This window comes from Aquarana catesbeiana, linkage group LG09, assembly GCF_042186555.1.
Source record: "Aquarana catesbeiana isolate 2022-GZ linkage group LG09, ASM4218655v1, whole genome shotgun sequence".
Classification (NCBI taxonomy): domain Eukaryota; kingdom Metazoa; phylum Chordata; class Amphibia; order Anura; family Ranidae; genus Aquarana; species Aquarana catesbeiana.
In genome coordinates, this window is record NC_133332.1 from 101,889,595 (window position 1) to 101,914,602 (window position 25,008).

At 41.6% G+C, this 25,008-nt stretch overlaps 1 protein-coding gene across 7 annotated transcripts in view; it reads right to left on the reverse strand.

Annotated features, from left to right (window-relative positions):
• ZNF185 (zinc finger protein 185 with LIM domain) overlaps nt 1–25,008 on the reverse strand; it is a 190,173-nt gene that overhangs the window by 24,534 nt on the left and 140,631 nt on the right. For 5 of the 7 annotated variants that reach the window (XM_073599096.1, XM_073599100.1, XM_073599099.1 and 2 more), the window contains 7 exons: nt 23,496–23,558; nt 21,996–22,055; nt 20,792–20,890; nt 17,551–17,658; nt 16,889–16,996; nt 16,353–16,460; nt 15,314–15,415 (listed from right to left, as the gene is read on the reverse strand). In XM_073599096.1, coding sequence (XP_073455197.1) covers nt 15,314–15,415; nt 16,353–16,460; nt 16,889–16,996; nt 17,551–17,658; nt 20,792–20,890; nt 21,996–22,055; nt 23,496–23,558 — 648 coding nt within the window. The remainder of the gene's footprint in view (nt 1–15,313; nt 15,416–16,352; nt 16,461–16,888; nt 16,997–17,550; nt 17,659–20,791; nt 20,891–21,995; nt 22,056–23,495; nt 23,559–25,008) is intronic. The other 2 variants (XM_073599097.1, XM_073599098.1) reach the window with 2 other exon arrangements.

Here is a 25,008-nt window from a genome sequence, read left to right on the forward strand (position 1 = left end):
TAAATAGCTGTCAGAATACAGCTATTACTTGGGTTGTCTGCGGGTGAAAACGGCGGCTTCCCGGTGCAGTGCTTATTCCCTGGCAAGGTAGGAAACTTCGCTGCTGGCTGTCCAAGCCTCTCTCTCTCGCTCTCTGATCCCTGTGTTTGACAAGGAATTGTTCATTTCAGATACCTGGTTTTCTGCTATGGACATGTCACCGCCCCCCAGTGGCCAACCCTTGCGCTGCAGGTAGGAATTGTTTATTCCTTCTGCTTGATTGTTTTGGGATTGTTTCTTTCTGGATCCTGTTTATTTCCTTTTATTTTTCCATAGCCCTCCTAGGTCTGATCATAGACCCTCAGCACGTGAAGATACCGATCGTTCCAGATCGCATCATCAAAAACAGTCATCAAGTTCAAGGCGTTCTAGATCAGCTTCTAGGCGCCATATTGAAGAGCCCAAGTCTACATCTGGGCGTCACTCCCACCGCCATTCTAGCCGCTCTGATAAAAGGGCTTGCTGGGGATGTAAAGCTCAGGTCCCAGAAGGTAAATCCCTCTGTGAGCTATGTTATGCCCGAGCTGCAAAAGAAAGAGGAGCTGGAGACCAGCAGGTGGAAGCTATGGTCCGAAAAGTGGTTCAGGAATCCCTGATCAGAACGGATCCCAATCGTTCAGCTATCTCTCCTTCTGCTCCAGTGCTAGCTCCTGGCGGAGTCGTCCTTGGGGCTCCTGGTCCCTCTAGACGCAGTCCCTCCTTAAGCGGATCCTCAGAAAGCGAGACTGATCTGAATGATCCTGGCGCGGGTTTTGATTTCTCCCTGGTGCCACGGTTGGTCAAGGCGGTTAAAGACGCATTGAGATGGGAAGAACCAGTAGAAGCACCCTCTAAACAGAGGAAATACTTTAAACATCTCAAAAAGGATCAACCAAATTTTCCCTTCCTGGGAGAGCTTGGCGAAATCATTTCAGATGAGTGGAGTAAAGTTGAGAGGAAGAACTCACTAATCTCCAAAGTGGCCAAGATGTATCCGTTTAAGAGTGAAGAGGTAAAGCATCTGGAGTCAGCTCCGCTCATTGATGCTGCTTTGATGAGGTTGGTGAGGCATGTCACCCTCCCTCTAGAGGATACCGTTTCATTTAAAGATGGTCTGAAAAGGAAGATCGATACTGATCTTAAACGCATCTATATTACGGCAGGTATGGCTTGTAAACCAGCCTTGGCTCTCGCAGCTCTGTCGAAAGCTATGGAGTCCTGGTCGGATGATGTGGATGCGGCATTAGCGAGTGTGTCCGAAGATTTGGTCAAGAGTTCACCAATCCATGAACTAAAACTGGCATCAGTCTTCTTAGGGGAAGCATCCCTGGATATTATCCGCCTAGTGGCACGGGTCATGCTTTCCTCAGTCACAGCCAAGCGCGCTTTGTGGCTGCGCCCGTGGGTTGCGGATCCTGCCTCTAAACAGGCTTGGTGTAGAATTCCCTTTGAGGGTTCCTCCCTCTTTGGGAACAAACTTGATTCCGCCATTACCCGTGCTACAGGGGGTAAGTCAGGGTTCTTACCCCAGGATCGTCACCTTTTGGGTCAGAGGAGACCCCAACCCAGGCAAGACCAAGAACGCGCTAGAGATGCCCGCCGCTATAGACCGGGCCGTGATTTCAGGAGAAACTGGAAGAGAAATCAACCTTCTGGCCAGAAGTCCTCAAAGACATCCTCTTCTGGTGGACGGGAGGCTTCTAAGTCCTTTTGATATGAAGCCTGTCCAGGCGGAGCAAGTTGGGGCTCGGTTACTCCTTTTTCAGCACGTCTGGGCAGCCTCGATCAGGGACTACTGGACGGTCAAAACAGTCTCATCAGGCCATTCGTGGGTGTTCTGCAATCCACCTTTACACCGGTTTGTTCCCACAGTCCTTCCTCACCAGGAAGAAAAGAAACAAATTCTTCTGTCGTACACAGATTCTCTGATAGCTCAAGGGGCTGCCGTCCCGGTGCCCTCGGAAGAGAAATTTCAAGGGGTGTATTCCCCCCTTTTCATGGTCCTCAAAAAGAGTGGTTCCTGGAGGCCAGTCATCGACCTGACATACCTGAACTCCTTCATCAAGAAGGAAAAATTCAAGATGGAGACACTGCTAACAATTCGTCAGATAATACAGCCAGGCGATTGGCTAGTCTCCATAGACCTGAAAGATGCCTACTTTCACGTACCGATTACGAGAGACTTCCAGAAGTGCCTGCATTTTGCAGTGGGTCAGAAATACCTCCAATTTACATGTCTCCCATTCGGGCTTACAACATCGCCTCGAGTGTTTTCGAAGCTCTTACTGGCTGTCGTGGCATTGATCAGAGTCAAGGGTATCCGATTACACCACTACCTGGACGACCTACTCTTGCTTTCGCAGGACAGGGATCAACTAGTGTCACACCGAGATCAGGTCATTTCTACTCTGACAGAGTTCGGTTGGCTGTTGAACAGGGAAAAAAGTCATCTAGATCCGACACAGTCTCTGATATTCCTCGGAGCCCAGTTCAACACGTTGAAGAGTACCATCTCTCTGCCTCTGGAGAAAATCCCTTTGATTCGGGACAGAATTCACCTGGCAATGTCATCTCCCCTGCTCAGAGCTTCTCAGTGTCTCAGGATAATCGGCACCATGGTAGCAACAGCCCCCATGGTGAAATGGGCTCAATGGAGGATGCGCCCTTTTCAGAAGGGTTTTCTTCAACAGTAGGATCCGGGCTCTCGAGACCATCTGGTTCGGATAACCCCGTCCATGCGGGAGAGTCTCCCCTGGTGGCTGCAGCGGAGGAATCTCCTCAATTGCCATTCCATAGCACCCGTTTCCTGGATCACGGTGACAATGGATGCCAGCAGCAGAGGCTGGGGCGCTCTCTGTCTGACGGAGATAGCCCAGGGTCAGTGGGATTTCCCATCCCGGGGCGTAGTTTCAAATGTCCTGGAGCTCCGAGCTGCCCTCTGTGCGCTACGAGCCTTTCTCCACTTAACATCAGGGGCCTCAGTCCTCCTGAGGCTAGACAACACGACAGCGGTGTCTTATATCAAGAGACAAGGGGGCACACGCAGTCTCTCCCTACTGAAGGAAGTGAGTCCTATCATGTCTTTGGCTCAGACGAACCTATCAAACCTGACGGCTGTCTATCTTCCAGGAGTCAAAATGTCCAGGCGGACTTTCTCTCGAGGTTTGTCCTGGACAACAACGAGTGGTCTCTCCACACGGAAGTTTTCAATTGGATCCTGTCTCTGGGAGTGTCACCAGAAGTGGACTTGTTTGCGTCTCCTTGCAACCACAAAATGGAGAAGTACTACACGAGATGTCGTTGTCCCCAAGCTTTCGGAGTGGATGCTCTGACGGACCAGTGGAGATTCCACAGGGCTTATGCCTTTCCACCAGTTCCGGTCATTCTTCGCTTCCTATCGAGGCTCAGGTGGGAAGAGGTCAAAATAGTGGCAGTTGTTCCATATTGGCCCAACAGACCGTGGTTCCCCCTCTTACTACAACTCAGCTACCGGAATCCAATTCCTCTCCCAGCCAGATCAGATCTCCTATTACAAGGAACATCTCTTCACCGATGTCCATCCCAGCTCCATCTGACGGCTTGGTTCTTGAGAGGGGAAGGTTGGAAGCCCTAGGATGTCCAAGTGCGGCTATTTCGACTCTACTGAATGCCAGAAGACCAGGTACCAATAGAGTTTACCAAAGAATTTGGTCGAAATTTGCGGATTACGTTTCCACCACTGATGGTTCCTGTACTGACCCAAGGATTCAGGATATTCTTGGTTTCTTACAAACAGGCCTGGATCTATCCTTATCAGTAAGTTCTCTGCGGGTTCAGGTTTCCGCAATCTCTGCCTTCACAGGTATATCCTGGGCCAGACATCCCCTTACAAGGCAATTCTTCAGAGGAGCAATAAGACTCAGGCCTCAAAGAAAGCCGAGGTTTTCCAAGTGGGATCTTCCCCTTGTCCTAAATTTCTTTTCTGAAAAGGAAATACGTGTGGATCAAGCAGCTATTAAAGATCTCTCTCTTAAAGCTGTATTCCTAGTGGCTATAACATCAGCCAAAAGGGTCTCTGAAATCAGTTCTCTAGGATGTAAAGAACCATTCCTTACCTTCTTCCCTGACCGGGTGGTCCTGATTCCTATGCTCGGATCAAATCCTAAGGTAACATCGGTTTTTCATGAGAATCAGGAGATTGTTCTTCCAATTTTCCGGACAACTGAGGACTCTAGCATTCACCCTTTGGATGTGGGAGAAGTTTTAAGGCAATACCTTGAAGTCACTGCCTCTTTCCGAAGATCCGATCATTTGTTTGTTTATTTTCAAGGAAAGAACAAGGGTTTTCGTGCTTCCTCCAGAGTCATTGCAGCTTGGATCGTTCAGAAGCGGTGACCGCCCATTCTACTAGGAGCGTTTCTACGTCATGGGCAGCTTCCCGTCATGTATCCCAGGAAATAATCTGCAAGGCGGCCTCTTGGTCGTCGATCAACACTTTTATGACACACTATTGTGTAGAACCGGCTTCTTTGTCTTCGGTTAATTTTGGTTTGCATGTCTTGTCTGTTGACGGTGCCAAATAAACCTTTTTTCTTTGAACCAGCAATTTCCCACCCGGGAGTGTATGGCTAGTCATTTCCCATACGCAGGCTGCCATGGAGTCTGTCAGGAAAATGGAAAATTTATATCAAATACTTACCGTAATTTTCCTTTCCTGATGGACTCCATGGCAGCAGGAGTTCCCTCCCATTTGCTGGAGTAGGCTATGTTACGGAACACGGTCTATGGCTGGAAGCAAAGATTTATGGGAGTGGGGTCCTATGAGGTATGAGAGGCGGGATTAACCCATACGTAGGCTGCCATGGAGTCCGTCAGGAAAGGAAAATTACGGTAAGTATTTGATATAAATTTTCCATTTTTTTGTTCGAGTTTGGGTTTTATTTTATTATTATTATTATTAATAATAATAATAATAATAATAATAATAATACATTTATTATTTAAGGTTATTATTCATGAATGTATTATTACATAATATTAATTTATTTTACTTATTTATGATGATTTTTGGTTACTTGTGTATTTATTTTACATTTATTTATTCATATATTATTCCTATATTATTAAAAAAAAATTCATTTGAGCAGAACATTGCGCGAAAAGGCGCTTCCATTCATTTCTATGGGAATACAAGGGAGCCAAACATGCCCAAGTCTGCCCGATTTGAGTAACAAAAAAAGCTCCAGAACTTGTTTGAGCTTCAGGCGTTTTGGAGTGGAGATGTGAAACATCTCCATAGAGAATAATTAATTTTTTCCTCCTCCAGTGTTTTGGAGCTTCAGGCCTCAAGCTACAAAACACTCAGGTGTGAATGGGGCCTGTTATGCAGTTGAGAACAGAGGTTATGTAATCACTTATAAAAAAGAAAAAAAGGTATTTAGAATCTACAGTATATCTATCTACAAATGTATTGGCTTGCACTTCTATTTTAACCTGAGAGGGTTGTTCTAACAGCAGGGCTGGGTGCTATCACTAAGCAAACTAGGCAGTCGCCTAGGGCGCACTGCTGCCTAGGACACCTGGCCACTGGTGTTCCTACTCTCTTCTCTCTGCAGAAAGCAACTAAGGCTCAGCATCAGCAGGCAGCCACTGCTCTGTTCGCACATAGTGTCAGAGGCACATCGGCAGCGAAGGACTGTGTCCGTTTCCCAACTCCCGAAAGAATGTAAGCAAGCAAACATTCATTGATGGGAACTGGAAGGCTGCATTGATGGGCGCTGGTGGGGCTGCATTTGATGGGCGCTGGTGGGGCTGCATTTGATGGGCGCTGGTGGGGCTGCACTTGATGCTTCATTAAAAAGGTGGGGTATACATGGGCAGGGCAAAGGGGGTGGAGTCAGTGGTGGAGCTAAGGGGGGGGCAGCAAAATGAGGTTTCGTCTAGGGTGTCAAAAATCCTTGCACCAGCCCTGTCTAACAGGTAAGGGTTCACAAGCATTCAATCCAACTATATATTTAATGTGATAGTAATAATAAAAATTGCACAAATCCAACTCAAGTGCCTATTATTATAGCAGCGCTACTATCATAGAGTTTATGATCAGCTTTCATGTGTATATGGTACACACAAGAAATAGGTAGTTGACAGATGATGTGAAAAAAGTTCCAGAAACCTCAGATGGTGATCTTGCTATGTTACAGCTTTAAACACCCCACACTGAAGTCTGCGCATCACACTCCCCTTCGGGGTTTACACTCACCAGAGGGATGTATGTATACAGGTGATATTCGAAAAATTAGAATATCGTGCAAAAAATAATTTATTTCACTAATGCAACTTAAAAGGTGAAACTAATATATGAGATAGACTCATTACATGCAAAGCAAGATAGTTCAAGCCGTGATTTGTCATAATTGTGGTGATTATGGCTTACAGCTCATGAAAACCCCAAATCCACAATCTCAGAAAATTAGAATATTACATGCAATCGATAAAACAAGGATTGTACATAGGACAATATCAGACCTCTGAAAAGTATAAGCATGCATATGTACTCAGTACTTGGTTTGGGCCCCTTTTTTATCAGCCTGAAGTCTCAATACACAAGGAGAAGAGTTTCAGGAGAATAGGTGGAACAGATAGCACTGGCCAAACCTGTCCCACCTGTTCTCCTGAAACTCTTCTCCTTGTGTGAACCCCGAAGGGGAGTGTGATGCACAGACTTTGGTGTAGGGTGTTTAAAGCTGTAACACAGCAAGATCACCACCTGAGTTTCTAGGACTTTTTTCACATCATCTGTCAACTACCTATTTCTTGTGTGTACCATATACACATAAAAGCTGATAAACTCTATGATAGTAGCGCTGCTATAATAATCATAGGCACTTTAGCTGGATTTGTGCAATTGTTTATCATTACTATCTTTTTGATGCTTATACGTTTGCATTTTAAGCGGCAGCTGTTTTTTTAATGTTGCACAATGATGTTTTATTGTTACAATTGTGGAAGCTCTATTTATTTTATGAAACCTGACAAGCTAATGGGGTGTGCAGTACTGCATTTGGCCAGAGGTACAAGGGCACCGGGAAGACTCGGAACGGTTCAGAGCCGTTAGGAAATACTCGGAACCACTCGGAAATACTCCATTCCCGAGTGTTTCCAAGGCTTTCCGAGTTCAGCCGAGCTGTCCCCGAATATTTCCGAGGTTCTCCGGTGCCCCCCCCACCTCTAGCCACATGCGGTATTGCATGTAATAGAAGTCAATGCGGAACTAATTATCTTCGTTTCCATTGACTTCTATGGGGAAACTCGCTTTGATATGCATGTGCTTTGGATTACAAGCATTCTCCTGGAACGGATTATGCTCGTAATCCAAGGTTCCACTGTATACCAATATCCTAAAACTGTTAAGTTGTATAACTTCTCTACTATTTTCTATATCTACTGTATTTCAAAAAGGAAGGCGTTTGGACAAGTGGGCATGATCTGACCATCTTTAGGTGCCACTGTCTATGGTGCTCCACTAAATGTATAAGAACACGTCTAGCCAGAGGGAAGGGTGCAGAAACCCCCCCACAAAAGCTTTCATTTGCTGTCAAAGACGTTAATGCTTGCTAAAAATTAAAGAAAAAAAAAAAACAGATCAAACTTCTAACCTCCAACGCTTGGCCAATGCTGGTATCTCAGCAACCAAAGGTTCCAAGGTCTGCAGCTACTGAGGTTAGTACTTTCCACTATATTACACAATTTCTGTGCCCAACTAACATATGCTTATACATGTAACAAATACTTATTTTAACAGTATTTTTATACTGAACAGTTCTCATTTCAATATTAAAAAGTGTATCTAAACCCAAAAACAAATATTGTGTAAATCCAGCTTACCACTGATTACCAGCTGGTGGCTGCATTGATTTTTTTGTTTTCCAACCTTGTTCCCATTTGTTTTAACCTGGTAATCCTGTAAATAACACACTTCCCCATCTCTTCATGTCTACACTCATTTGTCCACTGTATCTATGGAAGCAGCCATGGTTGTCGTGCAGACTGGCCTTCAAACATGTCTGTCTTTGTTTATCTCAATTTACAATAAAGTGTTATTAGTACAGTAAATCTGCATTTGTTTTCTTTTTGCCCTCTGTATTTACCTGGTGATCTGGCTAGTAACACACCTCCTGTTTTAGAGTGCCCCCACTCTGGATTAAAGGAGCACAGGGGGCACCTTTGGACAGCGGCATTGTCAGTCTGGGGGGAGGGGAGTGTTATATGGACTAGCAGATTTAAATACACTAAAGCCTAGTACACACTAGTAGTTTTTTTCGTTCAACCCAGCAGGACTGAACAAAAAAAAAAAAAAAGATGACAGAGGAGCCGCTGTACTAACCATATGTTGTTAGTACAGTGATCTCCGCTGCTGTGCTATTGTGTTCTAACAGGGGGATGCCCCCCTCTGTCAGAACACTCTGGTCAGACGATCGGCAGACCTTTTTTGGTCATGCTCCATCGACAGACAGGATAGGTAGGAGCAGGTAGGAGGGAATATTTTTAAGAATGGTTATAGATAAGCTTTTTTTTTTTTTGCTTTAATTTTTTTTAGGTTTAGGTTTTTTTAAATCACTTCTGCATGATAAATGCTGCAAAATAGCAAACCATAGATGACACATTTCCTATATCCCCAGCATTATGTCAATGTCAACCAGTAAACAGACAGAAGTCATTTAATAATCTGCAGTGTTTGGAATCTTCTCTTTCCCTGTTTCCAGGATGATGTGAGAGGGTCACAGGAGGTAGAGTAATTGGAAGGACAGCGAAGCAGCGGAAGATGGGCAGACTCCTAATCACCGGTGACAAGCTGGAGACAACTGAATAGAAGAGTCCTGGAGAAGAGCACACAGGCCCCTACTCTACATTAACCCCTTGGCTGGCTTGGAAAACCTAACCTGCATTGATCTCCATTTATCAAAGCATGAGAAAGAAGCATTGTTCTGGTTTCTTATAGCTTTTCCCCAGTGCAGAGAAGAATCTGATTGGTCTATGGGTTCTGAACAAAGTCGTTCTTTCACACTCCCTTGATGCTCATGGCATCTCTCTACATTATTCCATTGCACAGTACAGGGATATGTATAACTAGGTAATCATATTTTTACAAACCCAGCACATGGCCGTATCTCATTTCTGGAAGGGTGAATCTGAAAGTTTAGCTGTGCCGATTAGGATACATTGGAGCCAGCAGATGACAGATCCTTCTTTGCCATATACACAACAATGAGCAACTAATCACAGATTCAAATGATATATTGCTTAAGAAAGATTGCTTTATAGAAAAAGAAAAATGTATTTTGCTCCATTCAGTTGGATATTCTGTCAGGACCAATTGATCTTCTGCAATAAAAATAGTAGTTTATTGATCAAAACGATTACTTAGCATAATCGAAGGCGTCATTCACACAAGCTCATGAAGAAGTGCCTTATTTATGCAGCTGGAGCTGTGTACAGACATCCCATGTTTCTGTATGTACAGACACAGGGCGTGATTTAAAAAAACTGGAGAGTGCAAAATCTGGTGCAGCTGTGCATGGTAGCCAATCAGCTTCCAGGTTTTTTTTTTTTGTCAAAGCTTAATTGAACAAGCTGAAGTTAGAAGCTGATTGGCCTCACAGCTGCACCAGATTTTGCACTCTCCAGTTTTAGTAAATCTCCCCTGCAGTCTCTTGTCCTAATGTGACAGGTGTTCAGGTTTGGGTGAAAGGGTGACAGCTCACCCACCCTGCACGCCTGTAACATTAGGACAAGAGACTGCAGGGGAGATTTACTAAAACTGGAGAGTGCAAAATGCATTGGGAGATCTTTCTTCACCTACTTTTCTGCTATCAACTACTAACATTTTTTTGTGAAAAACATCTTTAAATATTGGTGTTCATACAACATGAACCTGTATTACTAAATTTAAAAAAATAGGATCATTTTTTCATATTTTATTGTCGGATAAAGAATTTATGCTGTATAAGTTTGAAGTATAAGGCCCCTTTCACACATGCGGACCGTTCAGGTCCGCCTGTCAGCTTTTTAGGCAGACCTGAATAGACGCTCCATACAGTTCTATGGAGCGACGGATGTCAGTGGTGACATGTCCGCTGACATCTGATCTGCTCCGATCCGCTAAATTCAGACAGATGGAAACCCTATTTTCCATCCAACTGGCGGATCAGATTGGGTGAAAAACGGACAGGCGGATCCATTTGAATTTGACTCCCCATAGAGGAGAGCGGGGCTCCGACAGCTCCATCTCTGCACAGTGAACAGAGACGGACTTATCATGCGCCGGTTCAGCGCGGGATCAATGGAGCGATCCCTGCTAAGCAAGCGGAGTCCGTGAAAATGGACAATCATGTGTGAAAGAGCCCTTATGCTAACACTATATTACAGAATTGTGTCTGAACTGGTTCTTGGTAGTGGCCTCCTCCTTCACAAAAAATGAACCACGCCAACCAGAAGCATGCTGGGAATGTGGACAACCCACTTCTAACTAGATATGCCAAAACGCAAAGTAAATTGTCTTGGGGCCAGTCACCTCCCTTGACAAATAATGAACTTCAGACTCTTAATCTGAGGTCAATTAACACTTTTTTTGAAAGTATTAACCACACATATTTTGGATGAATGCATAGCATACAGATGCAATATGCATTTTACATAATAAGGATGCATTATTAGCCGGAGATAACCACAATCAACTCCCTCATAAAGTCATTAGAAGTCTGACTTGCTGCCTGCATTAAAATGGTGGCAGATCTGGGTCCAACATAGAAAGATACTTCTGTCCACAGCCCACACTGCATATATTCCAAATGATTATCAGTATCTTAAAGTGAACCTGTGGCGAGGCTATGGGAATTTAAGTATTTGCATATTAAAAGCAAGCAGTAAAAAGGTTTCAGTCTCAGGGAGTGTAATAGGACACAGGGCCACACAATTAGATTGGAGGAGAAGCTGTTTAACCTTAACCTCTTGGCATCCGTGCTATAGCCAAATGACGGCCACAGCGCGGACCTGAATTTCCGGGAGGCCGTCATATGATGGCCTCCCCGTGCAGCGTGCGCGGAGACTCGGGTGATCACAGATCCAAAAAGGGGCCGGTCCCAGCCCCTTACCATGTGATCAGCTGTCAGCCAATGACAGCTGATCACATGATGTAAACAAAAGCTCGGTAATCTTTTTTTTTTCTCAGCGTGAGGAGAAAAAAAAAGCCGATCACCGGCTCATCTGCAAGGGACATCAGTCCTGAAGAGGAAGAGGCAATTATGCCTCATCTGTGCCACCTGCCATTGCCACCTAACAGTGCCCACCTATCAATGCCCATGCGTGCCACCTATCAATGCCCACAAGTGCCACCTATCAATGCCCACCAGTGGTGCCAATCAGTGCCAGCTAGCAGTGCTGCCTATCAGTGTAACTGATCAGTGCCCATTATTGCCACCTATAGGTGCCCATCAGTGCGCCGCCTCATCAGCGTACATCAATGAAGGAGAAAAATTACCTGTTTTAAATTTTTTATAACAAAATATAAAAAAAAAAAAAAAAAAATTTTTTTTTTTTTTTTTTTTTTTTTTTTAAATTCGGTCTTTTTACATTTTCTTAACAAAAAATAAAAACTGCAGAGGTGATCAAATACCACCAAAAGAAAGCTCTATTTGTGGAAAAAAAAATGATAAAATTTTCCATTTGAGTACAGTGTTGTATAGCTGCTCAATTGTCATTCAAAGTGCGTCAGCGCTGAAAGCTGAAAATTAGTCTGGACAGGAGGGGGTTTAAGTGCCCAGTAAGCAAGTGGTTAAGCTGTGTAAGGGTGTTTTCACTGTCAGGGCAATAAGGATGTGGAACTCTCTTCCACAATTGGTGGTGTCAGCGGGGAGTATTGATATTTTTAAAAGACTCTTGGACGTGCATCTTAGTGAGCACAACATACAGGGATATGGGAAATTGTTATCGACATTGAGACACATACACCTACACAGGCTGAACTGGATGGACTATTGTCTTTATTCAACCTTACCCACTATGAAACACTATGTCGCTGCAGGCACTGCGGGACAATTTATCAAAGTTCATAGCAGAAGTACTAAAGGTGTCCAAGTCCTTCTCCCAGCAGCTCAGCTCCCCCGCTTTCCCTTCCAGAACGCCTGCTCTGGCATTACATTAGAGATTAGAAGGCTGAAAGGCTGCTGAGTTGAGCACTTGGACAACTTCAGTACCTCTGCTGTGAAGTTTCATGATGAATTTCTCTGCAGTGCTTGCAGCTACATAGATCAGTGAGAACTTAAGTCGTTAAGCTCATTTACTGCTTGCTAGAAAAAAGTAATTAGTTGAATTTCTGTAGACTGGTCACAGGTTAATTTTAAAGTACTTACATACACTCACAATCCAACTACTAAAAGATATTTTCAATAGGAGATTATGGTCCAGATGGAAATGTTAACATATACAGTATGCTTGTGCCTATGGAGAGGAAGCACTCTATAGTCATCTCCTGCACTGGAGAAAAGCAATGGTGATCAGCTGGATACAATCCAACCTAGGTGATGAACTTTGCTTCTGAAAATCTTGGGTCCAGATGCCCTCCATTGTTGGGTAGGGCCTACGAACCAGAACATTCTACGATTGTATATAGAACAGGCAGATGTTTTCTGCTAACTATAAGTACCTTAAATGGCAACAGCAAAATATGGAACAGTGCAAATGATAATTGTTGCAAGTATTCTGCTAATAACTATGCCACATATACAGTCACATAAAATGTAACATAATAAAACAGTCATGTCAAAAGTATTTAAGCAAACCCGTAAAAGTTTGTATGTAAAATGCCAATGTCTCATAACCTAGAAACCAGTTATACTATTTGCTTTCTAAACTGGCTTTAGTGACATTTCTGTAACACTATAAATGGCAGCTTTAAAGGCACACCTAGTGAAAGTTTCCAGTACATACAAAATACTCAATGCTCAAAAAGCAAATATACAAGTATAGGGGCATTCTACACATTCATCTATGGTGTGTGCATCTCACTGGAACTGACAAACATTCATGAGCAATTACTATGATTATAATCTATCACTGCCCTAAAAGTCACATCCAACCAAGCACAGCTGTATTTTACTCTGGTTCAAACAAGCACAGCATATAAACAAGGTTGTGTTACAATGAGCTACAACTTATTTTTGTTATTAAAATATGACCAGCGATTAGACTTCCTATGTCATTCAGAAATTGTGATTAATTACGCTCATGTAAATAAGGTGCACCAAACATCAAAATAATTGTGCAAATACAACAAAACATGTATTATGCTTATTAAAAAGTCCAGCTGCTGTGCCAAATGCATTAACTGACGCTTCCCCAAATTTTGTTTAAGTATGACCAGCGCTTAAACTGCCTGTGTTATTCAAGAAGATGGAATCATTTACACTTATATAAAGTGCACCAAACATCAAATGATTGTGCAAAAATCAACAAAGTGCTTAAATTGCAAGCTCAGTGTCCATAATCACTGCAAAAGTGTCCAAACAAAGTGACACACTCCTTAAAAGTAGATAGAAAAAGATAAGTGCAAAGCTCTCCTAAAGTCCAAACGTGCTCTTCACTCTCCCTCCAAAGAAAACAAATTGTAATTCACCAGAAATATTTGACCTCTTTTTTTCAAAAGAAGGTCAAACAACGCTTTGTAAACCCTCAGATCTCTTCCACCACCTCTCTTGAACCACCACAGAAGCTCCACTGGATCGCTCCAGATGGGGTTTTGGATAAGGGGTGACCTGCAAGTGAGGGTGTTGAAGACCCTACTCAGTGGAATGCTATAGTTCTGTACAAATGAGATGATTCTACGAACCAAGGAAATTACTTTTTACAAGCTATGGACTGCCTTCCTTCACATACTCCTCTGTATAAAAGAGGAACCATTTTTATACCTATACTGGTATACTGGTACAGAGAATAGTCACTGATTGCGTTGCTATGAGTTCAGTTAGGCAAGCATTTCCCTGCATGTTAACAAAACAAGTGTAACACAGCCAATATAAAACACATTCACTATATGATCAAAAGTCCCAATAATGTGAAAATTCCACCATTGTGCAACTCTGGGTGATAGTTCATAAAAATATTAAAAAATAATGATATCCAGTGACTTCAGTGACCACCACCTCTAGCTGGAATGCCTGCTCACCTCCAAATGTTGACCCCACTATAGAGTCCCAAACGCCTGATACTATGTCTCTCAGAATGCCATGGGATAAATCCTCCTCTTGGGGTCCCTGGACCACGCTGTCCTCCTCCTGGGATCTCAATCAATCATGTATGGCCAAAGAATAACAAGGAGAAACTAGCGTGCTCTTTGTTTTTAATATTTATTAAAACTACACACAGGGATTAAAATACTCACATAAATATGTGAAAAACATGCATATCATCAACTCTCCACACTTAAATAAAAACAAAAAAAATCATCCTGAATAATGGCACCTCACTCCTGTACGCGTTATGCTCTCTGTTGAGCTTCTTCAGCAGGTCGACATGCTGAAGAAGCTCAACAGAGAGCGCAAAGTGTGCAGGTGTGAGGTGCCGTTATTCAGGACGATTTTGTTTTAATTTTTTCCTTTTTATATTAACCTGGAGAGTTCATGATATGCACTTTTTTCACATATTTATGTGAGTATTTTAATCCCTTTGGGTGGTTTTATTAAATATTCAAAACAGAGAGCGCTATGTTATTCTATGGCCATACATGATTGCTTGAGATCCCAAGAGGAGGTCAACGTGGTCCAGGGACGCCAAGAGGAGGATTTATCCCATGGCATTCTGAGAGACATGCTATCAGGCGTTTGGGACTCTGTAGTGGGGTCAACATTTGGAGGTGAGCAGGCATTCAAGCTAGAGATGGTGGTCACTGAAGTCACTGATTATCATCAATTTTTTATATTTTTATGAATTATCACCCAGAGTTAAATGGTGGAATTTTCACATTATTGGGACTTTTGATCATATAGTAAATGTGTTTTATATTGGTTGCACTACACTAGTTTTGTTAATTTGTATTTTATTTGAGAGTCACATGTGGATACACTCTGATAGGTGTTGGCAGCAATTACAATAAGCCTAGTTGAAGGTTATCGAAAAATCAATTTACATTGTATTGTTTCCAAGTATTTGAGTATATATTTTTTTTTTTGTACTGTTTTTCCCAATACTGCGCTTTTTTTGTTTCACATTTCCCTGCATGTATCACAGACCTCTGAAAGAATAAGGATAACAGAATGAGCCATACCTGCTGGGGCTTGATTCCAGCATTGTATCTTCAAGTGTCTCTGAAACTCGGTGTCTAGATTCTGTGGTTGTCATGGTGCTTTCTCTGGAACGTGGACTAGGCCTGAAAAACACATTTGAGTTTTTAGGAAAACTAAGTTGGGATAGGTGATAAATGGGTGTCTTGAGTTCTTTTATATCATTATGGGACTCCAGAGGTGACAACTCTAATCCCCAGCCCATATCGTAGTTCATAAGACCAGAACTCCCATACATAGTTACATAGTAGGTGAGGTTGAAAAAGACACAAATCCATCAAGTCCAACCTATGTGTGTGATTATATGTCAGTATTACATTGTATATCCCTTGTATGTTGTGGTCTTTCAGGTGCTTATCTAATCGTTTTTTGAAACTATCGATGCTTCCCACTGATGCCACCACCTGTGGAAGGGAATTCCACATCCTTGCCGCTCTTACAGTAAAGAACCCTCTACATAGTTTAAGGTTAAACCTCTTTTCTTCTAATTTTAATGAGTGGCCATGTGTCTTATTAAACTCCCTTCCGCAAAAAAGTTTTATCCCTATTGTGGGGTCACCAATAAATCTAAATCATATACCCTCTCAAGTGTCTCTTCTCCAGAGAGAATAAGTTCAGTGCTCGCAACCTTTCCTCATAACTAACATCCTCCAGACCCTTTATTAGCTTTGTTGCCTTTCTTTGTACTTGCTCCATTTCCAGTACATCCTTCCTGAGGACTGGTGCCCAGAACTGGACAGCATACTCCAGGTGCGGCTTGACTAGAGTCTTGTAAAGCGGGAGAATTATTGTTTTATCTCTGGAATTGATCCCCTTTTTAATGCATGCCAATATTCTGTTTGCATTGTTATCAGCAGCTTGGCATTGCATGCCATTGCTGAGCCCATCATCTACTAGGACCCCCAGGTCCTTTTCCATCCTAGATTCATCTGCCTACATCTGCCCATGACTGCAGATAGCACCTGAGACCCTTGGTGCAGCCCCTAACAGTGAACTGACCCTTTTAATATGACAGATAATCACCTTGGTGGGCTGCTTCTCTCTGCTTTGGGGGTTTCAGTTGTTTGTGGTTGCTCAGATAATGTCTCTATTTTTATCTTGACATTTCTGTTTCCAGAATTTGAGGTTATGCTGGAGATACAAAAAAGATAAAAACATTGTTGAACTCTGTATACACTATATTTCTTTGTATCTTAGGCTGGACTGACACCTGTCCATTCCACTGTCTTGTGTTAACGCGTGTTATTTCTCCCATAAACATGTGTTGCATGAAGGCGGCCTATTCAAATAATGGCCTGCCAAAGCACCAGATTAGACAACAAAAATGAACATGCAGCATTTTTTCCAGCGCGGTGCACCACAATGCACAGGCAGCATGCTTTAACACGCATTGTGGGGAGATGAGAATAGACCCTAATACAACAACCTCTAAATGCTCCTTGCATTTGAAGTAAACATACAATATAACACCAACGTTGGAGACAACAACTAGATCTGGGAACTCAGGTGTCAATAAATATCAGTTGATGAACTGAACCTTTAATATGGCAAATAATCACCTTGGGGAGCTGCTTCTCTCTGTTTTGTGGGTTACAGTTGTTTGTGGTTGCTCAGATAATGTCTCTATTGATATCTTGACATTTCTGTTTCCTGAATTCGAGGTTATGCTGTAGATACAGAAAAAAAGAAATATTGTTGAATTCTGTATACATTATATTTCTTTGTACCACGGGCTGGATTGACACCTGTTTGTTTCAGAGCCTTACATTATTTCGCACATAAGCACATGTTGGGTTAAGGCAGCTTATTTAAATGAATGGCCTGCCAAAGCACCTGAATAGACAAAAAAAAAAAAAAAAAAAAAGAAAAAAAAAAACGGACATGCACCATTCTTTCCAATGCAGTGCACCATGATGGACAGTCATGTGTTACAGGGCGTTGTGATGAGCTCCAAAGCATGTGCATTGGAGGTGTGTTGGGTTAGTGCATTGGAGTGCCTTTGACAATAAATGGCACCACAACCTTCTACTGAGGGCAACATGCATTAACACGCATTCTGAAGAGATGATAATAGACAGTAAAAGAACAACCTCTAAATACTTGCATTTGAAGTGAACATACAATATAACACCAAGGTTGCAGCCGGCAGCAAGACCTGGGAACGCAGTTTGCCAACAAATATCAATTGGTGAACTGAACCTTTAATATGGCAGATAATCACCTTGGAGAGCTGCTTCTCTCGGTCTTGTGGATTTCAGTTGTTTGTGGTTGCTCAGATAATGTCTCTATAGATATCTTGACATTTCTGTTTCCTGAATTTGAGGGTATGCTGGAGATATAGAAAAGAGAAATATTGTTGAATTTTGTATTTACTATCTGTTCTTTGTATATTAAAGAACAACTCTAAATACCACTTGCATTTAAAGTGAACATACATAGCCTAACATAACATAAAAGGTAACATCAGGGGAAAAAAAAAAAAGTAATGCACATGAAAAGAACAAACAACATTAGCACCTTAGTGTGCCCACAACTTATACCATACAATATAATTTGTTTCCTGTGTCAGTCATGATGATAATATCGGTAAGACAACCAAAGAAGTAACATGTCTCCTACTTGTAAAAAAATGGCCAAAGAAAATCATTTATTCTGGGTCTTTGGTATAGGGAATCAGCTAATTTGCAAATTAGGAATCAAAAACTGAAAATAAAAGTTTTGAAAGCTAATCTCCAGGGAAATATAAAAACACCTTTACACTTAGTCTGTAATATTTGAAAAGTACTGAATTTTTAAATACAAGTACTATAAAAAGCTAAACCAGTGGTCTGAAAAAAATAAAAGGGGAAGAGATTACTGCATCCACACAAAGTGCATGCAAGAATCCCCACCACTGTGCCATTGTATTCTGACAGTGGGGACTCCTAAGATGTCAGAATACACTGATCAGTGCTGCAACCAATTGGCAGCAGCTGCTGATAGGCTGAAGAAGGTTTTCCAGCGGGACCGTTCAATAAAAGCAGACCTAATGATGGCTTCTGTCAAATAGGGAGGCCCGCTCATGGATTGAAATTTGTCCGGTCCCTGCTGCACCAACCAGTTTTCGTTCTGTGTGAACTTGGCTTGCAGTGCTGTCTGTTAGCAGCATGTGCATGCTTACAGGAGGAGAGAACAATGAATTAACTTTGCAGGATGCTGTTGGTTTTTAATTGTTCAAACACAGGATGAGGCAGGTTTTTGACCAGACTTCAGTGCATTCTGCGGAGAAGCCACAGAGCTAGCTGTGGTGTCTGGCTGGGGAGCCAGGATCAAAAGACTCAATGCACATATTTGCCAACACACCACGGTTCATCAAGCATCATCCAAAGCTTTTATTGAGGAAAAATCACATTACAAATGCCAAGTGCAATGTTTCAGGACCACGCAGAACCTGGCAAAGGGTTCAGAAATGTTGAACTTGGTCCTTTGTGATGGGATTGTTCTTCAATAAAAGCTTAGGATGATACTTGATGATTCTGTGGTGTGCTAGCAAATATTTGCATTGATCTATGATGTCTCTAGTCTCCACCTTGTAGTTGCTGCAACACCCGCTAATTTTGAGCCCATTCCAGGAACGTGTGTGATGGTAATACTTACAAATCTTAGGATCACAAGACTGGCAACAGAACTACAAACACTTTGGTATTTTAACTGTGTATTTAGCTGTTTGACATAGCAGCTGCAGCAACTCTACATTTGAAGGTACCAAGACCAGAAGGTCCAGCATCAGACTGTAGCTGTCTTTTGGGAGTTCTATAAACCTGTCAGATGTAAATAATAGTGATAAGTCCAATAGGTGGCATACACCTCTTTGGACTTAACTCATACTATGCCTTCACTTTTTACTAGTTCAGCTTTAAGCCTACAGAACCTCCTACAATGTCAGCCCCGTTGGGTATATTTTTAAGGGTGTAGATTAGATCATGGTCTGTGTATAAGAAAAAACACTGACATCTCTTGCCACAATGGTCATTGATAGATAATTTGTCTGCTGTTCAGAGCAGCCATTTGCAGCATAACAACTTTGTCCACAGCAATTCTTGATATTAGCCTCTAATTAATCCTCAATTTTAATATCTTGTTTTTTTAGTTTTTCCTTTCATAAGCGAATATTGATTTGGTATGCTTATTTGTTTAAAAAAACATAAAGCAGATTAAAAAAAAAAAAATACTTATTTTGTAAATTACTTTACCATACATTGTACTAGAACATTGCAACAATGAACTTCCTTTGTTTGATCCCTTGGTTAAATATATTAGTGAAAGTGTTTTATATCTGTTGAAAAGTAAAAAAATACCTGATGATCCTGATGAACAAATAACTTATTTTCCCAGCTTCTGCTGACTGTTATAAATTGGCAAAGTTACAATTTCTCTTTCTGGACTACAGAAGACCTCATTCCTATGTTATGGAGATGTCCCTAATATAGTAGGGCGAGTGTCATCACTCTAATGCCCCGTACACACGGTCGGATTTTTCGACGGAAAATGTTCAATGGGAGCTTGTTGTCAGAAATTCCGACCATGTGTAGGCTCCATCGGACATTTTCCATCGGAATTTCTGTCACACAAAATTTGAGATCTCAAATTTCCGACAACAAAATCCGTCATAAATTCCGATCGTGTATACACAATTCAGATGCATAAAGTTCCACACATGCTCGGAATTAAGCAGAAGAGCCGCACTAGCTATTGAACTTCATTTTTCTCGGGTCGTCGTACGTCACCACGTTCTTGACGTTCAGAATTTCCGACAAGATTTGTGTGACCGTGTGTATGCAAGACAAGTTTGAGCCAACATCTGTCGGAAAAAATCCATGGATTTTGTTGTCGGAATGTCCGATCGTGTGTACGGGGCATAAGACTCTAGGACAGAAAATGTGTTGCTGACAGGGTCACCAGGAAAAAATTAAGGGGAAAAAAAAAGAATGTTTGCAACCACCACATGTAACGAATGGTAAGCTGAAATGTATTACATTTTAGGTATCGGGCCAATATCTACTTCAAGCACAAGATTGGAAAAAAATATGGCAATTGCGTGCAGCATGCACACACTGGAGCTCCATTAAGCCAAAACCAAAGCTATGTAGAGAAACGTTATGCTACCTTGTATTCTATAATAATGCTGTTCAGCTTACTATTTCCTAAAGTCGAGCTCAGTTTTAACCATACATGTCAGCACATGACAGAGAAACTTTTGTAAACTTTCTGTCTAGTCCTGTGCCATGTTCCCTACACAGGACTCATTTGCCCTTCTTTTGCAGTTATCCTATTTTCCATGATAAGGTTATATTAGGAATGATAGTACAAAGTGATACTTTACAAAGAAAAATAATATTTCAATTTATAATCATAGGGATGATCACTTCTTAATGCAACACAATACAATAGCCATGTGCACAAGCCCTAATGTAACTCCTTACTGATTACTGCTGGGAATCAGCTCAAGGTCATCCAAGGACTCTGAAGGTTTGTATCTTGCCTCTGTGCTGATTGTCCCAGGTCTGGAGGGCTGAGTAGATCTGAATCACAATGCAGAAGGCACATGTAACAGCCACAAAACATCACACAGCAGGAGAGGGTATTCAGGAGTGGGCAGGATTGTGGCGAATAATCATAGATTATGCCATATACACATTATTTAACCAAAAGTATTGTGACACCTGCCTTTACACGCACATGAACTTTAATGGCATCCCAGTCTTAGTTTGCAGGGTTCAATATTGAATTGGCCCACCCTTTGCAGCTATAACAGCTTCAACTATTCTGGGAGGGCTGTCCACAAGGTTTAGGGGTGTCTCTATGGGAATGTTTGACCATTCTTCCAGAAGCGCATTTGTGAGGTCAGGCATTGATGTGGACGAGAAGTCTGGCTCGCAGACTCCGATCTAATTCAACCCAAAGGTGTTCTATCGGTTTGAGGTCAGGACTCTTTGCAGGCCAGTCAAGTTCCTCCACACCAAATTTGCTCATCCATGTCTTAATGGACCTTGCTTTGTGCACTGGTCCCAATCATTTGGTGGAGGGGGGATTATGGTGTGGGGTTGTTTTTCAGGGGTTGGCCTTGGCCCCTTAGTTCCAGTGAAGGGAACTCTTAAGACGTCAGCATACCAAGACATTTTGGACAATTTCATGCTCCCAACTTTGTGGGAACAGTTTGGGGATGGCCTCTTCCTGTTCCAACATGACTGCACACCAGTGCACAAAGCAAGGTCCATAAAGACATGGATGAGCAAATTTGGGGTGCAGGAAATTGACTGGCCTGCACAGAGTCCTGATCTCAACCAGATAGATCTTTGGAATTAGAGCGGAGACTGTGAGCCAGGCCTTTTCGTCCACATCAGTGCCTGGCTTCACAAATGGGCTTCTGGAAGAATGGACAAACATTCCCCTAGACACACTCCTAAACCTTGTGGACATCCCTTCCCAGAAGAGTTGAAGCTGTTATAGCTGCAAAGGGTGGACCAACTCAATAGTGAACCCTATGGACTAAGACAGGGATGCGATTAAAGTTCAATTGCGTGTAAAGGCAGGCGTACCAATACTTTTGGCAACAGTGTGAATATATATATATATATCTATATTTTAAATGATTTCATAATATATTTATTCATTTAAAGGAAATACCTCTTATTATCGAGCTCTGGGGAGATCACAGCCAAGGGAGCTTCATTTGCAGGTTTCTCACTAATAATGAAGGCAAATAAAAATAGGTAAACAAAATAAACTATATACACAGACTAAACCTAAAATAGAAAAGTATCTTATGGAAATGTGCTGCATGATGGGAAAATATACATGAATAAAAATACATAAATGTTTCAGGGATTAAGGGAGGTTTTCCCTGTCCGAAGGCCCTCTTTTCCCCTCCCCTTGTAACCCCTCCTACCCCTAACCTGCCCTTTTCTTTACCTCCTCTCTAATGTTACTTCCTTTCCTAACCCATAGTTCATACACTTCTGTACCTTTTGGTATTCTTTAAGACGACAATTACTTTGCAGTTGGGTTGCCCCAATATGTGTGTGGGTGATCCCACTGGTGTGGCCATAATGTGATTTGAGTACGGAGGTTTATGACCTGTAACTATACCCTTGATCAATGCCAAGTCTCTTGCTGGCTTTGTATTCATCTATTATTTTGTAATTTGTAAAACTTTATTAAAAAATTATTGAAATGAAAAACAGAGATATGTATATCAGAGTATACCATTTACTGCTCCCTCTGCCCACACAAGAAATTCCTATATAGCCAAGTCTAAGGTCCATGATGTCTACCAGAGTACAATGATATCTCATACCTCTTTTCCCATATGATTTATGTTTTTATCGTTTTTATCTTGGTTAATATCAGTCTAGTGTCTTTAACATATTGACATTCAGTAGGGCTAATCTAGCTGGTCAACCTACCAGTATGTGTTTTTTTTGGGTAGCAGCAAAAAAACACATATAAACATGGGGAGAACAAGTTAATTATAGGAAATGAACGAAAGGACCTAAAACTACAAGGCAAGTGGTCTAACCACTTAGATACTGTGATGCCTGGCAATACCTCCTAAAGGGACTAGACAGCTTTACTTGTTGCATCTTACATTCGTTCATACAAAATGCCATTAATTCAGCTATTTCATTTAAACATAAACATGTTCAAAGGGATCATGTAAATTATAGCTAAAATAAGCCATCCTCAGATTAATTTAAAGACTTGAGATCATTTGCAACTACTACTACTACTACTAACATTTCACGTCCATCTCTGCAAACAAAATGAATACCACAGTTAAGATCCCCCAATCCATTCAACAACATCTAAAATCCACCCACTTTCAAGTAAAGCCCCAATCATGTGGCTTCCATAACTGGACTTTACTGAGACTTCTGGGACAGTTTGGATAAAGGAATTGCTTCTTAATTCAAGCCTACTCCCACACTTTTCTTTATAGCAAGAGTGTTTATAGACTTTGCTGTGGAGTAGCAGGGATAATCAGCTCTGTTGGAAAGTTTACATTTTATTTCTTCACTGTAGCTATGGATTTATCAATAGACAAAAAAGCTGCACATACAAATAAAAAGATAAAAATGCTTTAAAATAGTAAGTAGGAAAGAAAAAGCTGCAGTGTTAAATACTTGCCTGTCCTTATTGGTGATACGTGGAACTGGTGTTGGGGCTGTTGCTGGTTTCTCCTTTGGAAGTCTGTAAAAATACATGTATAATTAGCTCTATGACCAAATAAACATTTTTTTGAAGCACTTCCTCCATACATTGATTAAATTGCATCTATAACCAGAACCTTTTTTTTGTTTTGGATACAGTGGGGAACGATTAGAACCCATGTCAGGTTACACTGGTTGAAAAAAGACATCTAGTTCAACCAATAAAAGAAAAAAAAAAAAAAAACATAAAATCTTAGATACACAATCCTATACCCACAGTTGATCCAGAGGAAGGCTAAAAACCCATGCAAAGCATGATCCAATTTGATCCAGCAGGAGAAAAATTCCAAGAGGCAATCGGATATTACCCCGATCAACTTTACCTATAAATATTAGTATCCAGTTATATTATGTACATTTAGGAAAGAATCAAGGCCTTTTTTTTAACGCAATGTACAGGAGCTGGACAGAAGCAGCTCTTGAGGGAGTCTATTCCACATTTTCACAGCTCTTACTGTGAAGAAGCCTTTTCGTATTTGGAACAGAAATCTCCTTTCCTCGAGACGTAAAGAGAGCCCCCTTGTCCTCTGTGATGATCTTAAAAGTGAATAACTCAACACCAAGTTCACTATTTGGACCTCTTATGTATTTATACATGTTGATCATATCCCCCCTTAATCTCCTCTTCTCAGCAGAAAATAAATTCAGTTGATTCAAGGTAATACTGCAGTGAAAGATATTTCCCTTTACTTTTTGTTCTGGGGACAACCTTTTACCAGACAGGAAGTCAGGGAAAATCTAACAGGGAAACAGCAGGTGCTCTATAGTGTAAGGTATATACTAAGCTTCTACAGAACCCAGCATCTGCTTAGACCAACCCACTAGTACTGCATGTCTTCAGTAGGTTAAAACAGAGCTTGACTCATTCAACAGTTTGAATCCCATGCTGGTCACATTTGCTATGCTAACCGTTAACTTTCTCAAAAAGATTCAATTATAGAGTCTTAAGATTTGAAAAAACTTTCACTTAAAGAATAACGAACATAAATGCATGGCTGGAGTCTATTTCAATGTAATCCATTGTAATGATATCTGACTTACATTTGAATTTATATCTATAAATTAAAAATTTTAATTAGATGTTGTGGGTCATATCTCGAAGAATACTCTACTGTATGGGCCTGTGTGGTAAAAGCATAACCAATAATACACGTGTAAAAAAAAAAAAAAACGGTGCTACCACTTGGAGCAAAGCCTAAAAGTCCCCCCAACAACTATTTAAAGATCCAGTAGCCAAGAAAATAGAGATATGAAGGTGCCCATGAACATCCCAAATAACCCCCAAAGCCTGCCGTTAGGTACACTAGTGTAAAAAGCCCTTATACCTCTTGAGCGTGCAGTTTTATATCAGCTGGAGATTAACATGTCACCTAAGTGGGTAAATGGCTGTCCTGTGCAGTCCAGTGTGTGGAATCTGGTGCTGCAATAAA